We start from the raw sequence: 18362 nt of genomic DNA on the forward strand, positions 1-18362 counted from the left end.
GCGCGCGGCGGTGACGCCATCGGGGCGCGCGGCGCGCGGGCGGAGCGGAGCGCGGCCATGGCGGAGTTCCGGGCGCTCGGGCTGGCGCCGTGGCTGGCGGAGCAGGCGCGGCAGGTGGGGCTGGTCCGGCCCACGCCCGTGCAGGCCGCCTGCATCCCGGCCGTGCTGCAGGGTGAGCGCCGCGGGGCGCGCCCGCACCCGGGAAGGGCCGCGTGTGCGCCCCGTCCCATCCCCGTAACGGCCGGCGGCGGGGCCCGGTCCTTCGCCGGGAACGCCGCTCCCGGTCCCCGTCCCATCCCCGGGAACGGCCCCGTCCCATCCCCGGGAACGCCGCTCCCGGTCCCCGTCCCATCCCCGGGAACGGCCCCGTCCCATCCCCGTCCCATCCCCGGGAACGCCGCTCACGTTCCCGGTTCCATCCCCGGGAACGCCGCTCACGTTCCCGGTTCCATCCCCGGGAACGACCCCTCACGCTCCCCGCCCCTCCCCCGGGCCCGGCCGCTCTCCCCCCGGTGCCTCTTTCCCCGGTCCCGGTTCCGGTCCAGCCGTTCCCCTCCCGTTCCCCGGTTCCCGGTCCCGTTCCCTGGTCCTATTTCCGGCTCCTGGTCCCGGTTGCCGTTCCTGGTCCCATTCTCCATTCCCGTTCCCTTTCCCGTTTCCCATTCCTGTTTCCCATCCCCGTTCCCATTTCCCATCCCTGTTCCTGGTTCCTATTTCCCATTCCCATTTCCCATCCCTGTTCCTGGTTCCCGTTCCCTTTCCCATTTCCCATCCTGGTTCCCATTTCCCATTCCCATTTCCCATTCCTGTTTCCCATCCCCATTCCCATTTCCCATTCCCGTTTCCCATCCCCGTTTCCCATTTCCCATCCCCATTCCCATTTCCCATCCCCATTCCCATTTCCCATCCCCATCCCCGTTCCCATTTCCCATCCCCATTCCCGTTTCCCATTTCCCATTCCCATTTCCCATCCCGTTTCCCGTTTCCCATTTCCCATTCCCGTTTCTCATTCCCATTTCCCATTCCCATTTCCCATTTCCCATCCCCATTCCCATTTCCCATCCCCATTCCCATTTCCCATCCCCATTTCCCATTCCCATTTCCCATTCCCATCCCGGTTCCCATTTCCCATCCCCGTTCCCATTTCCCATCCCCATTCCCGTTTCCCATTTCCCATTCCCATTTCCCATTCCCATTCCCGTTTCCCATTTCCCATTTCCCATCCCCATTTCCCGTTTCCCATCCCCGTTCCCATCCCCATTTCCCATTCCCATTCCCGTTCCCATCCCCATTTCCCATTCCCGTTCCCATTCCCATTTCCCATTCCGGTTCCCATTTCCCATCCCCATTTCCCGTTTCCCATTCCCATTTCCCATTCCCGTTCCCATCCCCGTTTCCCATCCCCATTTCCCATCCCCATTTCCCATTCCCATCCCTGTTCCCATTTCCCATTCCCATCCCTGTTCCCATTTCCCATTCCCATCCCTGTTCCCATTTCCCATCCCCGTTTCCCGTTCCCGCTCCCGCTGACGCCGCGGTGCCGCCGCAGGCCGGGACTGCCTGGGCTGTGCCAAGACGGGCAGCGGGAAGACGGCGGCGTTCGTGCTGCCGGTGCTGCAGGTGCTCGCTGAGGATCCCTACGGCATCTTCTGCCTCGTGCTCACCCCCACCCGGTACCGGGGCACCGGGGGGGGCACCGGGGAGCTTTGGGGAATGGGGGGAGACCTGGGGAGCTTGGGGAATGGGGGGAGACCCGGGGAGCTTTGGGGAATGGGGGGAGACCTGGGGAGCTTTGGGGAATGGGGGGAGACCTGGGGAGCTTTGGGGAATGGGGGGAGACCTGGGGAGCCGGGGGGAGCTCCGGGGAGCTTTGGGGAACCGGGGGGAGACCCGGGGAGCTTTGGGGAGTGGGGGGAGCCCCGGGGAGCTTTGGGGAACGGGGGGAGACCCGGGGAGCTTTGGGGAATGGGGGGAGCTCCGGGGAGCTTTGGGGAATGGGGGAGACCCGGGGAGCTTTGGGGAGTGGGGGGAGACCTGGGGAGCTTTGGGGAATGGGGGGAGCCCCGGGGAGCTTTGGGGAATGGGGGGAGACCTGGGGAGCTTTGGGGAGTGGGGGGAGCCCCGGGGAGCTTTGGGGAATGGGGGGAGACCTGGGGAGCTTTGGGGAATGGGGGGAGACCTGGGGAGCTCCGGGGATCCGGGGGGAGCTTTAGGGAACTGGGGAGCTCTGGGGAACTGGGGGGAGCCCCGGGGAGCTTTGGGGAACCGGGGGAGATCCGGGGAGCTTTGGGGAATGGGGGGAGACCTGGGGAGCCGGGGGGAGCTCCGGGGAACTGGGGGGAGCTCCGGGGATCCAGGGGGAACTCTGGGGAACTGGGGGAGCTCTGGGGATCCGGGGGGAGCCCCAGGAGGAGCTCTGGGGATCCAGGGGAGCCCCGGGAGGAGCTCTGGGGATCTGGGGGAGCTCCGGGGGGAGCTCTGGGGAGCCCCGGGGATCCGGGGGAGCCCCGGGAGGAGCCCCGGGAGGAGCTCTGGGGGCCCGGGGCAGCGGCGGGCGGGCTGAGCCGGGCTGCCCCCGCAGGGAGCTGGCGTACCAGATCGCCGAGCAGTTCCGGGTGCTGGGCAAGCCCCTGGGCCTCAAGGACTGCGTGGTGGTGGGCGGCCTCGGTGAGCGCGGGGCCTTCCCTGCCCCGTTCCCCGTGCCCCGTTCCCCGTGCTCCCAGTCCCAGTGCTCCCATTCCCCGTGTTCCCAGCCCCGTTCCCCGTGCTCCCGTTCCCAGTGCTCCCAGTCCCAGTGCTCCCGTTCCCCATGTTCCCAGTGTTCCCAATGTTTCCAGCCCCATTCCCAGTGCTCCCAGCCCCGTTCCCAGTGTTCCCATTCGCAGTGCTCCCAGCCCCATTCGCAGTGCTCCCAGCCCCGTTCCCAGTGCTCCCATTCCCAGTGTTCCCAGCCATGTTCCCAGTGCTTCCAGCCACATTCCCCGTGTTCCCATTCCCAGTGTTCCCATTCCTAGTGCTCCCAGCCCCGTTCCCAGCCCCGTTCCCAGTGCTCCCATTCCCAGTGTTCCCAGCCCCGTTCCCAGCCCCATTCCCCGTGTTCCCAGCCCCGTTCCCAGTGCTCCCAGCCCCGTTCCCAGTGTTCCCATTCCCAGTGCTCCCAGCCTCGTTCCCCATGTTCCCAGCCCCGTTCCCCATGTTCCCAGTGCTCCCAGCCCCATTCCCAGTGCTCCCACCCTCGTTCCCCGTGTTCCCAGCCCCGTTCCCCGTGTTCCCAGCCATGTTCCCAGTGCTCCCAGCCCCATTCCCCATGTTCCCAGCCATGTTCCCAGTGCTCCCAGCCCCGTTCCCAGTGCTCCCAGCCCCGTTCCCAGCCCCGTTCCCAGTGTTCCCAATGTTCCCAGTGCTTCCAGCCCCATTCCCAGGCCCATTCCCAGTGTTCCCAATGTTTCCAGCCCCATTCCCAGTGTTCCCAGCCCCATTCCCCGTGTTCCCAGCCCCATTCCCAGTGCTCCCAGCCCTGTTCCCAGTGTTCCCAGCCCCATTCCCCGTGTTCCCAGCCCCATTCCCAGTGCTCCCAGCCCTGTTCCCAGTGTTCCCAGCCCCATTCCCCGTGTTCCCTGTGCTCCCAGCCCCGTTCCCAGTGTTCCCAGCCCCATTCCCAGTGCTCCCAGCCCCGTTCCCAGTGTTCCCAGCCCCATTCCCAGTGCTCCCAGCCCCATTCCCAGTGTTCCCAATGTTTCCAGCCCCGTTCCCAGTGTTCCCAGCCCCGTTCCCCGTGTTCCCAGCCCCATTCCCAGTGCTCCCAGCCCCGTTCCCCGTGTTCCCAGCCGTGTTCCCAGCCTGTCCCTGCCTGTCCCCCAGACATGGTGGCCCAGGCCCTGGAGCTGGCCCGCAGGCCGCACGTGGTGATCGCCACGCCCGGGCGCCTCGCTGACCACCTGCGCAGCAGCAGCACCTTCAGCCTGGGCAAGGTCAAGTTCCTGGTGAGCATCCAGCCCTGGCAGCATTCCCGGGAATCCTGGGGCGTTCCCTGGGCACATTCCCTGGGCTTCCCTGGGCACATTCCCTGGGTACATTCCCTGGAATCCTGGGGGGTTCCCTGGGCACATTCCCTGGGCACATTCCCGGCTCTCCCTGGGGTTCCCTGGGCACATTCCTTGGGCACATTCCCTGGGGTTCCCTGGGCACATTCCCTGGGGTTCCCTGGGCACATTCCCTGGTTTCCCTGGGGTTCTCTGGGCACATTCCCTGGGCACATTCCCGGCTCTCCCTGGGCACATTCCCAGCTCTCCTGGGGTTCCCTGGGCACATTCCCTGGGCGCATTCCCGGCTCTCCCTGAGCACATTCCCAGCTCTCCTGGGGTTCCCTGGGCACATTCCCTGGGCACATTCCCTGGGCACATTCCCTGGGCGCATTCCCGGCTCTCCCTGGGCACATTCCCTGGTTTCCCTGGGGTTCCCTGGGCACATTCCCTGGGCGCATTCCCGGCTCTCCCGGGTTCCCACGCTGCGGGGGCTGTGCCCAGGTGCTGGACGAGGCCGACCGGCTGCTGGAGCAGGGCAGCGCGGATTTCAGCGCCGACCTGGAGCTGATCCTGGGCGCCGTGCCCGCGCGCCGCCAGACGCTGCTCTTCAGTGCCACCCTCACGGCCACCCTGAGCCAGCTGCGGGCCCTGGCGGCCAACAGCCCCTTCTTCTGGGAGGCCACGTCCCAGTGAGTGCCCAGGATTCCCGCTCTTCCCTGGGGATCGTCTCCTTTCCCTGCTTTCTCCTGTGCCGGCGCTGCTGAGGCACCGCCCGGCCTTTTGGGGCGTCAGGAGAAGGGCAAGGAGGGGCTGGGAATTCCTCAGGGAGATGGGAAAGGGCTGGAGAGTTCCTGGGAAAGGGCTGGAGAATTCCTGAGGGAGATGGGAAAGGGCTGGAGAATTCCTGGGAAGGGGCTGGAGAATTCCTGGGAAGGGGCTGGAAAATTCCTGAGGGAGATGGGAAAGGGCTGGAGAATTCCTGGGAAGAGGCTGGGAATTCCTGGGAAGGGGCTGGGAATTCCTGGGAAAGGGCTGGAGAATTCCTGGGAAGGGGCTGGGAATGGAGCTGGAGAATTCCTGGGGGAACTGGAGAATTCCTGAGGGGGCTGGGAAGGGTCTGGAGAGAATTCCTGAAGGAGATGGGAATGGAGCTGGAGAATTCTTGGGGGAGCTGGGAATTCCTGAAGGAGATGGGAAGGGGCTGGAGAGAATTCCTGAGGGGGCTGGAGAATTCCTGAGGGGGCTGGGAATGGAGCTGGAGAATTCCTGAAGGGGCTGGAGAGTTCCTGAGGGGGCTGGGAAGGGGCTGGAGAATTCCTAAGGGGGGCTGGGAATGGAGCTGGAGAACTCCTGAGGGGGCTGGAGAATTCCTGAGGGGGCTGGAGAATTCCTGAAGGGGCTGGGAAGAAGCCCAGCCTGGAGAAAAGCAGGATCAGGGGGACATTCCCAATGTCCACAAGCCCCCGACAGGAGGGGACAGCCAGGAGGGTCCCAGGGGACACCAGGACAGGAGGGAACGGCCCCAGGGTGGGACAGCAGCAGGAATTCCCTCCTGGAAAGAGCGGCCAGCCCTTGGAAGGAGGTGTCCAGGGCAGGGCTGGGCGTGCTGTGGGACGGTCACAGCTTGCACTGGATGATCCTGGGGGGCTTTTCCAGCCTCGGGGATCCCTGGATTTCCCTTTTCCCCGTTCCCTGCAGGGTGAGGACGGTGGAGGAGCTGGAGCAGCGGTACCTGCTGGTGCCCGAGGCGCTCAAGGACGCCCACCTGGTGCACCTGGTGCAGAGCTTCCAGGACCAGCACGAGGACTGGGCCATCATCATCTTCACCAAAACCTGCAAGTGAGAGGCTCCTGCTCCCTGCCTCCTCCTCCCTGGCACAGTTTTCCCACCCCAGGAATTGTCCCAGGCCACGCTGGAGCACCCTGGGGTTGTGGGAGGTGTCATGAATGAGGGGAAAAATGAGGATTTTGGGAATTACACACAGAAATGGGAGGTGTCCCTGCCTGTCCCACCCCTGGAATTGTCCCAGACCATGCTGGAGCACTCTGGGATAGTGGGAGATGTCATGAATGAGGGGAAAAATGAGGATTTAGGGAATTACACACAGAAATGGGAGGTGTCCCTGCCTGTCCCAGCCCTGGAATTATCCCAGGCCACGCTGGAACACTCTGGGATAGTGGGAAGCATCTTAAAGGAAGAGAAAAATGAGGATTTTGGGAATTAAAGACAGAAATGGGAGGTATCCCTGGAACTGTCCCAGTTTTCCCATCCCAGGAATTGTCCAGACCATGCTGGAGCACCCTGGGGTTGTGGGAGATGTCATGAATGAGGGGACAAATGAGGATTTTGGGAATTAAAGTCAGAAATGGGAGGTGTCCCTGCCTGTCCCACCCCAGGAATTGTCCCAGGCCACACTGGAGCACTCTGGGATAGTGGGAAGTATCTTAAACAAAGAGAAAAATGAGGATTTTGGGAATTAAAGACAGAAATGGGAGGTGTCCCTGCCTGTCCCACCCCTGGAATTGTCCCAGACCACGCTGGAGCCCCTAGCATGGTGGGACAGTCCCTGCCTGTCCCAGCTCTGTCCTGATCCATTCCCTGAGTGCATCCTGAGGATTTTCCTGGCTTTTTCTCTCCCTTCCAGGGACTGCCAGGTGCTGAACATGATGCTGAGGAAATTCAACTTCCCTTCTGTGGCTCTGCATTCCATGATGAAGCAGGTGAGGGATGCAGGGGCCTGCCAGGGGCTGCTCCCAGCTGCACCCCACACCCCTCACCTGGAATTTTCTTCTCCCAGAAACAGAGATTTGCAGCTTTGGCCAAGTTCAAGTCCAGCATCTTCAAGATCCTCATCGCCACCGACGTGGCTGCCAGGTAAAGCAAGAGCTCTCACACCTGGATTTGTTCACCAGAACCAGTTTAGGCTGAGTTTAGCAAGAGCAGACCCTGAAACCCCCCGGGTTTGGGTGGGACAGGCTCTTCCCAAGCTGTCTGAGCTGGGCTTTGGAGCCCGGGGGTGCTAAGGCTCTGCCCAGGGAGGGCTTGGAGGTTCCTGAGGGGTTCCTGGATCTGGGAGCAGCTCCAAGAGGAGCAGCAAATTCCAGGAGGGAATTGCTGAGCTCTGAGGGGTTGGGGAATTGCTGAGCTCTGAGGAATTGGGAATTGTTGAGCTCTCAGGAGTTTGGGAATTGTTGAGCTCTGAGGAATTGGGGAATTGCTGAGCTCTGAGGGAGGAGCTGGGAAATTGTTGAGCTCTGAGGAATTGGGGAATTGCTGAGCTCTCAGGAATTGGGGAATTGTTGAGCTCTGAGGAATTGGGGAATTGCTGAGCTCTCAGGAATTGGGGAATTGTTGAGCTCTGAGGAATTGGGGAATTGTTGAGCTCTGAGGGAGGAGCTGGGAAATTGTTGAGCTCTCAGGAATTGGGAATTGTTGAGCTCTGAGGAAGGAACTGGGGAACTGCTGAGCTCTCAGGAGTTGGGGAATTGCTGAGCTCTGAGGAATTGGGAATTGTTGAGCTCTGAGGAAGGAGTTGGAATTGTTGAGCTTTGAGGAAGGAGCTGGGGAATTGCTGAGCTCTGTGAGGAAGGAATTTATTCTCCAGTCAGCCAATAAAGACTTTTTCCATGGGAATCTGGGGCTTTTGGAGAAAGCAGGAATTAAACAGATCCCTGGGATAGTGCAAGTGTCCCTGCCAAGGCAAGGCAAGAACTAAATGGGATTTAAGGTCCCTCCCACCCCAAACCATTCTGGCATTTGATAGTTCTATGACATTTAAGCTGTTTCTCCCACCACTGGGTGGTTTTTTTTCCCCCCCATTCCAGAGGTTTGGACATCCCTGCAGTCCAGGTCGTCATCAACCACAACACCCCGGGGCTGCCCAAGATCTACATCCACCGCGTGGGGCGGACGGCGCGCGCGGGTGAGCCCCCAGGGACGGGCCCTGGGTGTCCCAGCAGCACCCTCACACCCACTGGGATCTGCCCTGGGATCACTGGGATCTGCCCTGGGATCTGCCCTGGGATCTGCCCTGGGATCACTGGGATCTGCCCTGGGATCCTGCCCTGGGACCCCTGGGATCTGCCCTGGGATCTGCCCTGGGATCACTGGGATCTGCCCTGGGATCACTGGGATCTGCACTGGGATCACTGGGACCCCTGAGATCTGCTCTGGGATCACTGGGAACTGCCCTGGGATCACTGGGATCACTGGGATCTGCCCTGGGATGCATGAGGGTGGATCACGCCGCCGTGCTGGTTTGAACAGGATCATGAACGGGATCACGAATGGGATTTTCAGAGCCAGGAGCTCTGTGGGCAGGCAGCGTGGCTGCTGGGGAGGGTTGGGAGTGCCTCGGCTCCATCCCCTCTCCCTCGGCTCCATCCCCTCTCCCTCGGCTCCATCCCCTCTCCCTCGGCTCCATCCCCTCTCCCTCGGCTCCATCTCCTCTCCCTTGGCTCCATCCCCTCTCCCTTGGCTCCATCCCCTCTCCCTCGGCTCCATCCCCTCTCCCTTGGCTCCATCCCCTCTCCCTTGGCTCCATCCCCTCTCCCTCGGCTCCATCCCCCGGCACTGCCTCGGCTCCATCCCCTCTCCCTTGGCTCCATCCCCTCTCCCTCGGCTCCATCTCCTCTCCCTTGGCTCCATCCCCTCTCCCTTGGCTCCATCCCCTCTCCCTTGGCTCCATCCCCTCTCCCTTGGCTCCATCCCCTCTCCCTTGGCTCCATCCCCTCTCCCTCGGCTCCATCCCCTCTCCCTCGGCTCCATCCCCTCTCCCTGCCCCTCCGTGTCCTTCCCGCAGGCCGCTCGGGCGTGGCCATCACGCTGGTGACGCAGTACGACATCCACCTGGTGCACGCCATCGAGGAGGAGATCAGTGAGTGGCGCTGGCTCCTGGCCCTTCCCCAGCCCTTGGGAAAGAGCAGGAGCAGCTGAACCCCTGCTGTGGGACCCCTGGCTGGGGCAGGCAGGACCCTGCTTGTGTTCCTGCTGCTTTTGGTGGAGCAGAAATTGTGTGGGGCTCTTCCTTGTCAAAGCAGCTGCTTCTGCACAAAGCCCTGGTTCACATTCCCTATTCCAATCTTCACATTCCCTGTTCCACTCTTCACATTCCCTACTCCAATCTTCACATTCCCTATTCCACTCTTCACATTCCCTATTCCACTCTTCACATTCCCTATTCCAACCTTCACATTCCCTATTCCAATCTTCACATTCCCTATTCCAGTCTTCACATTCCCTACTCCAATCTTCAGGTTCAAATTCCCTATTCCAATCTTCACATTCTCCATTCCATATTTCAGGTTCACATTCCCCGTTCCACTCTTCAGATTCCCTATTCCAATCTTGAGGACCACAATAGGGAATAGATTCCCTATTCCACTCCTCAGGATCCCATTCCCTATTCCATATTTCAGGATCCCATTCCCTATCCCATGCTTCAGGTTCAGATTCCCTATTTCACTCTTCAGATTCCCTATTTCACTCTTCAGATTCCCTATTTCACTCTTCAGGTTCACATTCCCTATTCCAGTCTTCAGGATCCCTATTCCTACTTCACTCTTCAGGTTCACATTCCCTATTCCATGTTTCAAGTTCAGATTCCCTTTTTCAATCTTCAGGTTTTCACATTCCCTATTCCACTCTTCACATTCCCTATTCCACTCCTTAGGATCCCTATTCCCTATTCCATGTTGTTTCAGGATCCCTATTCCACTCTTCACATTCCCTATTCCACTCCTCAGGATCACATTCCCTATTTTATTTATTTTTTTTGGGGGGGGAAACAGACCAAATAGTGGGGCAGCTTGTGCTGCAGGAGCTGCAGGCCGAGGGGAGGATGGAATCCCTGCAGGCTGCAACCCCAGCGTGCAGCAATCCACCTCTGACCCACAGGACACAGAGCAGCTCCTCTGATAATCCCAGGGATTTGCTTGGCTGCTTTTCCTCAGGGATTTGGGTTTTGTGACCCTGTCTGTGTCCCCTGGCTGCCTGAGACCCTGGCAGGGGGCTCAGACCCTGGCACCAAGTCAAAACCACCTGTGGCTTCCATTTTATCCCATGGGAAAAGCTGACAGCTCTGTGTGAGGAATTACAAACCACGAGGGTTTGAGCAGTGTGGTGGTTGAATTAACACAGGGTGAAAAAGTAGAATTTTGGGGTTTTTTAGAATGGGGTTCAATGGGACAAGATGAAGGGATTTGGATGTGTCTTGTCCTTCTCCTTCTCCTTGCCCTGCATGTCCTGCAGGGCAATTACAAACCACGAGGAATTACAAACCACGAGGAATTACAAACCACGAGGGTTTGAGCAGTGTGGTGGTTGAGTTAACACTGGGTGAAAAAGTAGAATTTTGGGGTTTTTTAGAACGGGTTTCAAGGGGACAAGCTGGAGGGATTTGGGTGTGTCTTGTCCTTCTCCTTGCCCTCCATCTTTCACTGTGCTGGTGACACTTTTTATTGGTTTAGAGCATTATTAGAGTATTATTACTGGTAGAGACACAGTGTCCAACACGGGTGACAGGCACTGGGAATGAATTGTAGATAAAGTGCACATAGAGCTTTTTTAGACATATTTTCTGGACTCTGTTTTGTACACGGTATAAAATGTGAACACTGCCCTGAGGACAGGCAGAATGCCATGGCTGAGTAGAGCTCAGCAGGGCAGAGAGAGAATGTTCCAGATCAGGGGGAAATAAACACCCTTGAGGAGCAAAACCAGCTGGACTTCTCCTTTGGCCGCGGGGCTGGGAGGGAAAAAAAAACTTTTTGTGATCTCGGGGTGGTTTTGAGCACAGAGCAAAGAGCTGTGTGTGTCTCACCTGCTCCAGAGCTGCAGCTGAAGGAGTTCTGTGTGCAGGAGCAGCAGGTGCTGGACATCCTGACCCACGTGAACGTCACCAGGAGGGAGTGTGAGATCGTGAGTGTCCCTGGCAGGGGAACCAAAACCCCACAATCCCCAGAAAGATCTCTAGGGGGGTGTTGGTGACTGCAGCTGAGGGATTTTACCTGCCCTGAGAGCTCCCCATGCTTTTTTAAATATTTAAATTTTCTTACTAATTCAAATAATTTTTAAATATTCTTACTAATTCAAATAATATTTCAATATTCTTACTAATTCAAATAATATTTCAATATTCTTACTAATTCAAATAATATTTCAATATTCTTACCAATTCAAATAATATTTCAATATTCTTACCAATTCAAATAATATTTCAATATTCTTACTAATTCAAATAATTAAATATTATATAATATAATAATTATGTTAATAGAATATCAATATTGTAATATATTATTATATAAGATATTAATATAGATATTAAACGATACAAATAATTAAAATGATAAATAATTAAAATTCAAATTAATAGAAAGAATTCAAATTCAAAATAATAGAAAGAATTCAAATTCAAAATTAGAAAGAATTCAAATTCAAAATAATAGAAAGAATTCAAATTCAAAATTAATAGAAAGAATTCAAATTCAAAATTAGAAAGAATTCAAATTCAAAATAATAGAAATAATTCAAATTCAAAATAATAGAAAGAATTCAAATTCAAAATTAGAAAGAATTCAAATTCAAAATAATAGAAATAATTCAAATTCAAAATTAGAAAGAATTCAAATTCAAAATAATAGAAAGAATTAAAATTCAAAATTAATAGAAAGAATTAAAATTCAAAATTAGAATTCAAATTCAAAATAATAGAAAGAATTCAAATTCAAAATTAGAAAGAATTCAAATTCAAAATTAGAAAGAATTCAAATTCAAAATTAGAAAGAATTCAAATTCAAAATAATAGAAAGAATTCAAATTCAAAATTCAATTATTAAAATGCAATCATTAAATCCAAGTGGATTTCTGTCGGGTTTTCACTCTGCCTCATGGGGGAGCCTTGCTCTGCCTCTCGCCCCGAGGTTTTCTGCTTTTCTCACTTTTTTGGGGGGGGGTTCTGTTTTTTTCACTTTTTTTTCATGGGTTTTCTGGGTTTTTTTTCACAGTTTTTCAGGGGTTTTCTGTTTTTTTTCTCAGAGTTTTTTGGGGGGTTTTCTGTTTTTTTTCACTTTTTTCAGGGTTTTTCTGTGTTTTTCCTCACAGTTTTTTTGGGGTTTTCTATTTTTTCACATTTTTCAGGGTTTTTCTGGGTTTTTCTCACAGTTTTCCAGGGTTTTTTGGTTCTCTCACAGTTTTCCAGGGGTTTTTGCTGCTGAGGGTTGAGGTTTGTGGCTCTGCTGCTCTCCCCTTTCCTCACTGCTCTGCTGCTCTTCCCTCTGCCAGGAGCTGGAGGGGATGGATTTTGATGAGAAGAAAGAAATCAATAAAAGGAAACAGATGATCCTGGAAGGGAAGGTGAGAGCTGCTGCTTTCTGAACTGCTCTGAGCTGATAAAATGTGGGAAAGATGAAAGGGAGAGGAAAAGGGAAGGACAATCCCTCCCTCCTTGCTGGGCTCAGGGTGGGGAAGGTTTATTTAAAATAATCCTAAAAGAAATATTAAATATTGTTCTTTTAAAGGGTTAAATACGACAGTGTCAAAACCATGAAACGTTATTCAGTATATTCCATGTTATGAGATGAAATAGGTTAAGTACTGGGATGTTAAAAATGCTCTGGAGAAAAGGGAGAGGAGGATGGATTTTGGAGCCTCCTCAGTCGTGGGCACCTGGGAAAGGGCAAGGGATTGTCCTGGGTGTGTCCCCAACACCCTGGGCCTGTCCCCAACACCCTGAGCCTGTCCCCAACACCCTGAGCCTGTCCCCAACACCCTGGGCCTGTCCCCAACACCCTGAGCCTGTCCCCAGTGTCCTGTCCTCAATGTCCTGGGCCTGTCCCCAACACCCTGAACCTGTCCCCAACACCCTGGGCCTGTCCCCAACACCCTGGGCCTGTCCCCAACACCCTGAGCCTGTCCCCAGTGTCCTGTCCCCAATGTCCTGGGCCTGTCCCCAACACCCTGAGCCTGTCCCCAGTGTCCTGTCCTCAATGTCCTGGGCCTGTCCCCAACACCCTGAGCCTGTCCCCAGTGTCCTGTCCTCAATGTCCTGGGCCTGTCCCCAACACCCTGGGCCTGTCCCCAGTGTCCTGTCCTCAATGTCCTGGGCCTGTCCCCAGTGTCCTGTCCTCAATGTCCTGGGCCTGTCCCCAACACCCTGGGCCTGTCCCCATCCTGTCCCCAATGTCCTGGGTGTGTCCCCAACACCCTGAGCCTGTCCCCAACACCCTGAGCCTGTCCCCAACACCCTGGGCCTGTCCCCATCCTGTCCCCAATGTCCTGGGACTGTTCTCATCCTGTCCCCAGTGTCCTGGGTGTGTCTCCAACATCCTGAGTGTGTCCCCAGTGTCCTGTCCCCAATGTCCTGGGCAAGTCCCCATCCTGTCCCCAGTGTCCTTGTCCCCAGTGTCCTGTCCCCAGTGTCCCATCCCCAGTGTCCTGTCCCCAGTGTCCTGTCCTTGTCCCCAGTGTCCTGTCCCATCCCCAGTGTCCCGTCCTGTCCCCAGTGTCCCATCCCCAGTGCCCTGTCCCATCCCCAGTGTCCTTGTCCCCAGTGTCCTTGTCCCCAGTGTCCCATCCCCAGTGTCCCATCCTGTCCCCAGTGTCCCGTCCCCAGTGTCCTGTCCTTGTCCCCAGTGCCCTGTCCCAGCCCCCGGGCCTGTCCCCAGTGTCCTTGTCCCCAGTGTCCTGTCCTGTCCCCAGTGTCCCATTCCCAGTGTCCTTGTCCCCAGTGTCCTGTCCTGTCCCCAGTGTCCCATTCCCAGTGTCCTTGTCCCCAGTGCCCTGTCCCAGCCCCCGGACCTGTCCCCAGTGTCCTGTTCCCAGTGCCCTGTCCCATCCCCAGTGTCCCATCCCCAGTGCCCTGTCCCATCCCCAGTGTCCTGTTCCCAGTGTCCTGTCCTTGTCCCCAGTGTCCCATTCCCAGTGTCCCATCCCCAGTGTCCTGTCCTGTCCCCAGTGTCCCATTCCCAGTGTCCTTGTCCCCAGTGTCCTGGGTGTGTCTCCAACATCCTGAGTGTGTCCCCAGTGTCCTGTCCCCAATGTCCTGGGCAAGTCCCCATCCTGTCCCCAGTGTCCTTGTCCCCAGTGTCCTTGTCCCCAGTGTCCTGTCCTTGTCCCCAGTGTCCTGTCCCATCCCCAGTGTCCCATCCCCAGTGTCCCATCCCCAGTGTCCTGTCCTTGTCCCCAGTGTCCTGTCCCAGCCCCCGGGCCTGTCCCCAGTGTCCTTGTCCCCAGTGTCCTGTCCTTGTCCCCAGTGTCCTGTCCCCAGTGTCCTGTCCCATCCCCAGTGCCCTGTCCCATCCCCAGTGTCCCATCCCCAGTGTCCCATTCCCAGTGTCCCATCCCCAGTGTCCTTGTCCCCAGTGCCCTGTCCCAGCCCCGGGCCTGTCCCCAGCTGCTGCCGTGTGTCCCTGCAGGACCCGGAGCTGGAGGCCAGGAGGAAAGCAGAGCTGGCCAAGATCAGGAAGAGGAACAGGGAGTGTCGGGAGAAGGTGCAGCAGAGCCTGCAGAGGAGGAAGCAGCTGCAGCTCAAGAGGAAACTGCAGAAGAGGATGGAGAGGAGGAAGAGGAAGATGGAGAAGGAAAAGGAGAAGGAGGAGCAGTGACGTGCCTGGGCCTGGCCCGGGTTGCCCTGGAATTGCTGCTGCTTGGGGAAAATTGGGATTGAACACAGGAATGTGGGGAAAAAATCCGTGCTGGGGAGAAGGGAAGAATCCCAGACACTGCCAGGGATCCAGGGGCTGCTCTGGGAGTTCCCTTCCAGGGAAGAGTTTCCCCCCATTCCTGGCAGGAAATGGATCCCTCTCCTGGAGAATTCAGAATTCCTTCCAAGGGACAGGGTAGTGCCATGGGGACAGAGGTGACACCAACCTCGTGCCCACCCCCCGGGCTATTTCCTGCAGTGACACTTTTCCTCCCAGATTTAAAAAAAAAAAAAAATTGCTCCCAATAAAATTTTTCTCTTTAAAAAGTTTTTTTTCTCCAACAGACAAAATTTTTCCTCCCAGAACTGCCTTAAACCACAAATTTTTTTCCTCCCAGAACTGCCTTGAACCACAAATTTTTTTCCTCCCAGAACTGCCTTGAACCACAAATTTTTTTCCTCCCAGAACTGCCTTAAACCACGACCCCCCCTGCCCTGAATTCCCTGGGAATTCCCGGGGGGGGTGTGTGTGTGTTTGGGGGTGCCACACGCACAGCCTGTGCTGCCGAGTGTAAACTGAGCACTGCTGCACTCAAAATAACCTCTCTGAGGAAGGCAGCAGCTGATCCCACAGCCCAGATGCAGCAGCTCAGGTCACCCAGTTCCTCATTAATGGCATGATTTAATTACAAACCGCCCCCGGGGCTCGTCCCCGGCAGCTCCCAGACTAAAAGGCCTCGCTGCTTTGCCTCCATCAAGAAGTTGCTCTGATAAAAGTTCAGCTCTCAAAGGCAGGCTTGGTGAAAAGCTTTGATGTCAGGCTGTGTAACAACAATGCAGCATCACCGGGGGCTTCTGGGGAAGGGAAGGACTTCTAGATCTTGGTTAAAATCACTCTGACATCGCCCAGCGTGGCCTTTTCTCTTTTCCCCCTTTTCTCCTTTTCTCCTTTTTCTTCTTTTCTCCTCCTTTTCTCTTTTTCCCCTTTTTCTCCTTTTCTCCTCCTTTTCTCCTCCTTTTCTCCTCCTTTTCTCCTTGGATATGGCTGGAATTTGGGCTCCTAAACACAACAAAAATCCCCTGGAAATGGGGCTCTGGAACAGGGCCAAAATTCCTTGGAAATGGGGCTGTGAAACACGACCAAAATCCTCTGGAATTGGGGCTCTGAGACACAACCAAAAACCCCTGGAAATGTCTGGGATTGGGGCTCTGAAACACAACCAAAATCCCCTGGAAATGGCTGGAACTGGGGGCCTGGAACAGGACCAAAATTCCTTAGAAATGGGGCTCTGAAACACGACCAAAATCCTCTGGAATTGGGGCTCTGGAACAGGACCAAAATCCTCTGGAAATGTCTGGAACTGGGGCTCTGGAACAGGACCAAAATCCCCTGGAAATGTCTGGAATTGGGAATCTGGAACAGCCCAGGGAGGTTTCTCCTGGCTGGGGCCGGATCTGTGGGAATGGCTGGTGCTAAATGGGATTTCATTAGCGAGGAAGGAGGGAAGGCTGCCGAGGAAAGGCCTCCCAGACCCATCCATCACGGCCTGGCAGGCCTGGGAAAAACCTTTTTTTTTTTTTTTTTTTTCATTTCCAGCTGCTGAGCGCAGGACTGAGCTGATCCAAAAGGATTTCCAGATGGTTCTGGCACGCAGAAGAGTGGCTCCAGGGCAGGGAGGGACACAGGGAACGCCCGAGGGAGCCCCAGCGACAGCCCCAAACCCCGCCAGGGCTGGGGGAAAATCCCAAAAATACTCCAGAGCCCAGCCAAAACCTGCTCGGGGATTAACGAGGGGATTAACGAGGGGATTAACGAGGGGCTGGCCTTGCTCCTGCTGCTTTTGGGTCCCAGCAGGGCAGGAACTGAGCTGAGCAGCGAGACAGGTGAGACACAGAACCTGCCCAGGTGCCCCAGGATGGGCTCTGGCTTTTGGGAAGAGGCAAATCCGCGTGCAGGATCCTTGGCACAGCCCCCAGGCCTCGGGTTGGGCTGGGATTGGGCGCAGATTCCTGACTCTGTGACTCACTGCGCGATTTACAGACCTCCCTGCATCACTTCAGACCTCCCTGCATCACTTCTAAACCTGCTCACGCTGTTTTTAGACCTCTTGGCATGGCTTTTAGACACCCTCATGTGGCTTTTAGACACCCTCACGTGGCTTTTAGACACCCTCATGTGGCTTTTAGACACCCTCACGTGGCTTTTAGACACCCTCACGTGGCTTTTAGATATCCTGACATGGCTTTTAGACACCCTCACATGGCTTTTAGATATCCTGACATAATTTTTAGACACCCTCACATGATTTTTAGACCACTTGGCATGACTTTTAGACATCCTCACATGATTTTTAGACCTCTTTGCATCACTTTTAGACATCCTCACATGGTTTTTTTAAACCTTCTCACATGACTTTTAGACCTCCCTGCACGATTTTAGACCTCCCCACATGATTTTTGGGCCTTTTCACGTGACTTTTAGACCTCCTTGAATGATTTTAAACCTCCCCACATGACTTTTAAACCTCCCCACACGATTTTTAGACCTCCCCACATGATTTTTAGACCTCCCCACATGATTTTTAGACCTCCCCACATGATTTTTAGACCTCCCCACATGATTTTTAGACCTCCCCACATGACTTTTAGACCTCCCCACATGACTTTTAGACCTCCCCACCCTCAGCCCAGCCTCCCAGAGGATCAGATCTCTGCTGCAGGCTGAGGTGGAGCCCTCAGGGGCTGCTCCGGGGGTACCAAACTCAGGAGGAACTGGCAGGAAAAGCAGATTTTGTGCAGCTGAGCAGGTCCTGGCGCCTCCAGCACGGAATTCCCTGGAGCTGGGGGAGCTCTGGGGGTGTTCCCCTGGCTGGGAATCCTGCTGGGATGAGCAGGAGCTCGCAGCTTTGGGAAAGGTGACTCAGGCAGGTGTGGCTCCCCCAGAGCAGGGAGAGGCGAGGCTGGAATTTAAGGATCCATCCCCAGCTCCACCTCAGCTTTTTTCCCAGCTTTTATTTATTTTTTTTTTTCCCTAAATCCCACCCTCCTGCTTCCAGCCCAGTGACAGAGATGCAAAGCAAACACACCTTGCTGGGAGCTGATCTCTATTTCAAGGTGCTGCTGGAGGGGGGAAATACCCAGCAGTGGCATGGGCTGGGAAACAAATCCCACCCCCAAAAAAAAAAATCTGCCTTCCTTCCACTCTTAAATTCCCTGGAACAAAAAGTTACCACAGCAGCTCCAGCCCCGGGCAGTTGTGAGAACACTTCATGCAGCAGGAATGGAAATAAAGTAAAAGTAAGGGGGAAAAGGGGAAAAGGGAAAAAAAAACCCAAACCTGGAGGAGAAGAGGTTTGGGAAAAACCCCAAACCTGGAGGAGAAGAGGTTTGGGGAAAAAAAGAGGGTGGCAAAAAGGACAAAAAAAAAAAAAAAACAAAAAACAAAAAACAAAACAAACAAAAAAAAAAACCCAAAAAAACCAAAACCCAAAGCACTCCCAAATCCATGAACACTGGTTTCAAGGTGGCAAAAAGGACAAAAAAAAAAACCCCAAAGCACCCCCAAATCCATGGATGCTGCTCTGAGGACACAATTCCAGCTCTTCAGGGCCTCCCTCAGGCCTTGCTCAATTCCAAAGGCTGGACAACATCTGGGATAATTCCCAAACTTCTGGGGTAACTCCCAAAGTTCTGGG

The 18362-nt window shown here is 55.4% G+C and overlaps 1 protein-coding gene across 1 annotated transcript; it reads left to right on the forward strand.

Moving 5' to 3' along the window:
* Positions 1-21: 21 nt before the first annotated feature.
* On the forward strand, positions 22-15544 carry DDX49 (DEAD-box helicase 49). Its single transcript, XM_053966084.1, has 13 exons — positions 22-172; positions 1550-1673; positions 2582-2667; positions 3862-3983; positions 4527-4714; positions 5724-5864; positions 6670-6745; positions 6823-6899; positions 7850-7947; positions 8827-8901; positions 10855-10943; positions 12309-12380; positions 14441-15544. Exons 1-13 carry the CDS (start codon positions 58-60, stop codon positions 14627-14629), a joined length of 1452 nt encoding a protein of 483 aa, XP_053822059.1. The 5' UTR covers positions 22-57; the 3' UTR covers positions 14630-15544.
* Positions 15545-18362: the final 2818 nt, after the last annotated feature.

This window comes from Vidua chalybeata, chromosome 27 (assembly GCF_026979565.1).
Source record: "Vidua chalybeata isolate OUT-0048 chromosome 27, bVidCha1 merged haplotype, whole genome shotgun sequence".
Classification (NCBI taxonomy): domain Eukaryota; kingdom Metazoa; phylum Chordata; class Aves; order Passeriformes; family Viduidae; genus Vidua; species Vidua chalybeata.

Bases quoted from the DNA above. Each gene is read 5' to 3' on its own strand.
- DDX49 (XM_053966084.1), top strand. From the start codon at position 58: ATGGCGGAGTTCCGGGCGCTCGGGCTGGCGCCGTGGCTGGCGGAGCAG. The intron at 2,668-3,861 runs GTGAGCGCGGGG...CCTGTCCCCCAG, and splicing joins CGTGGTGGTGGGCGGCCTCG to ACATGGTGGCCCAGGCCCTG. The intron at 6,900-7,849 runs GTAAAGCAAGAG...CCCCCATTCCAG, and splicing joins GCCACCGACGTGGCTGCCAG to AGGTTTGGACATCCCTGCAG.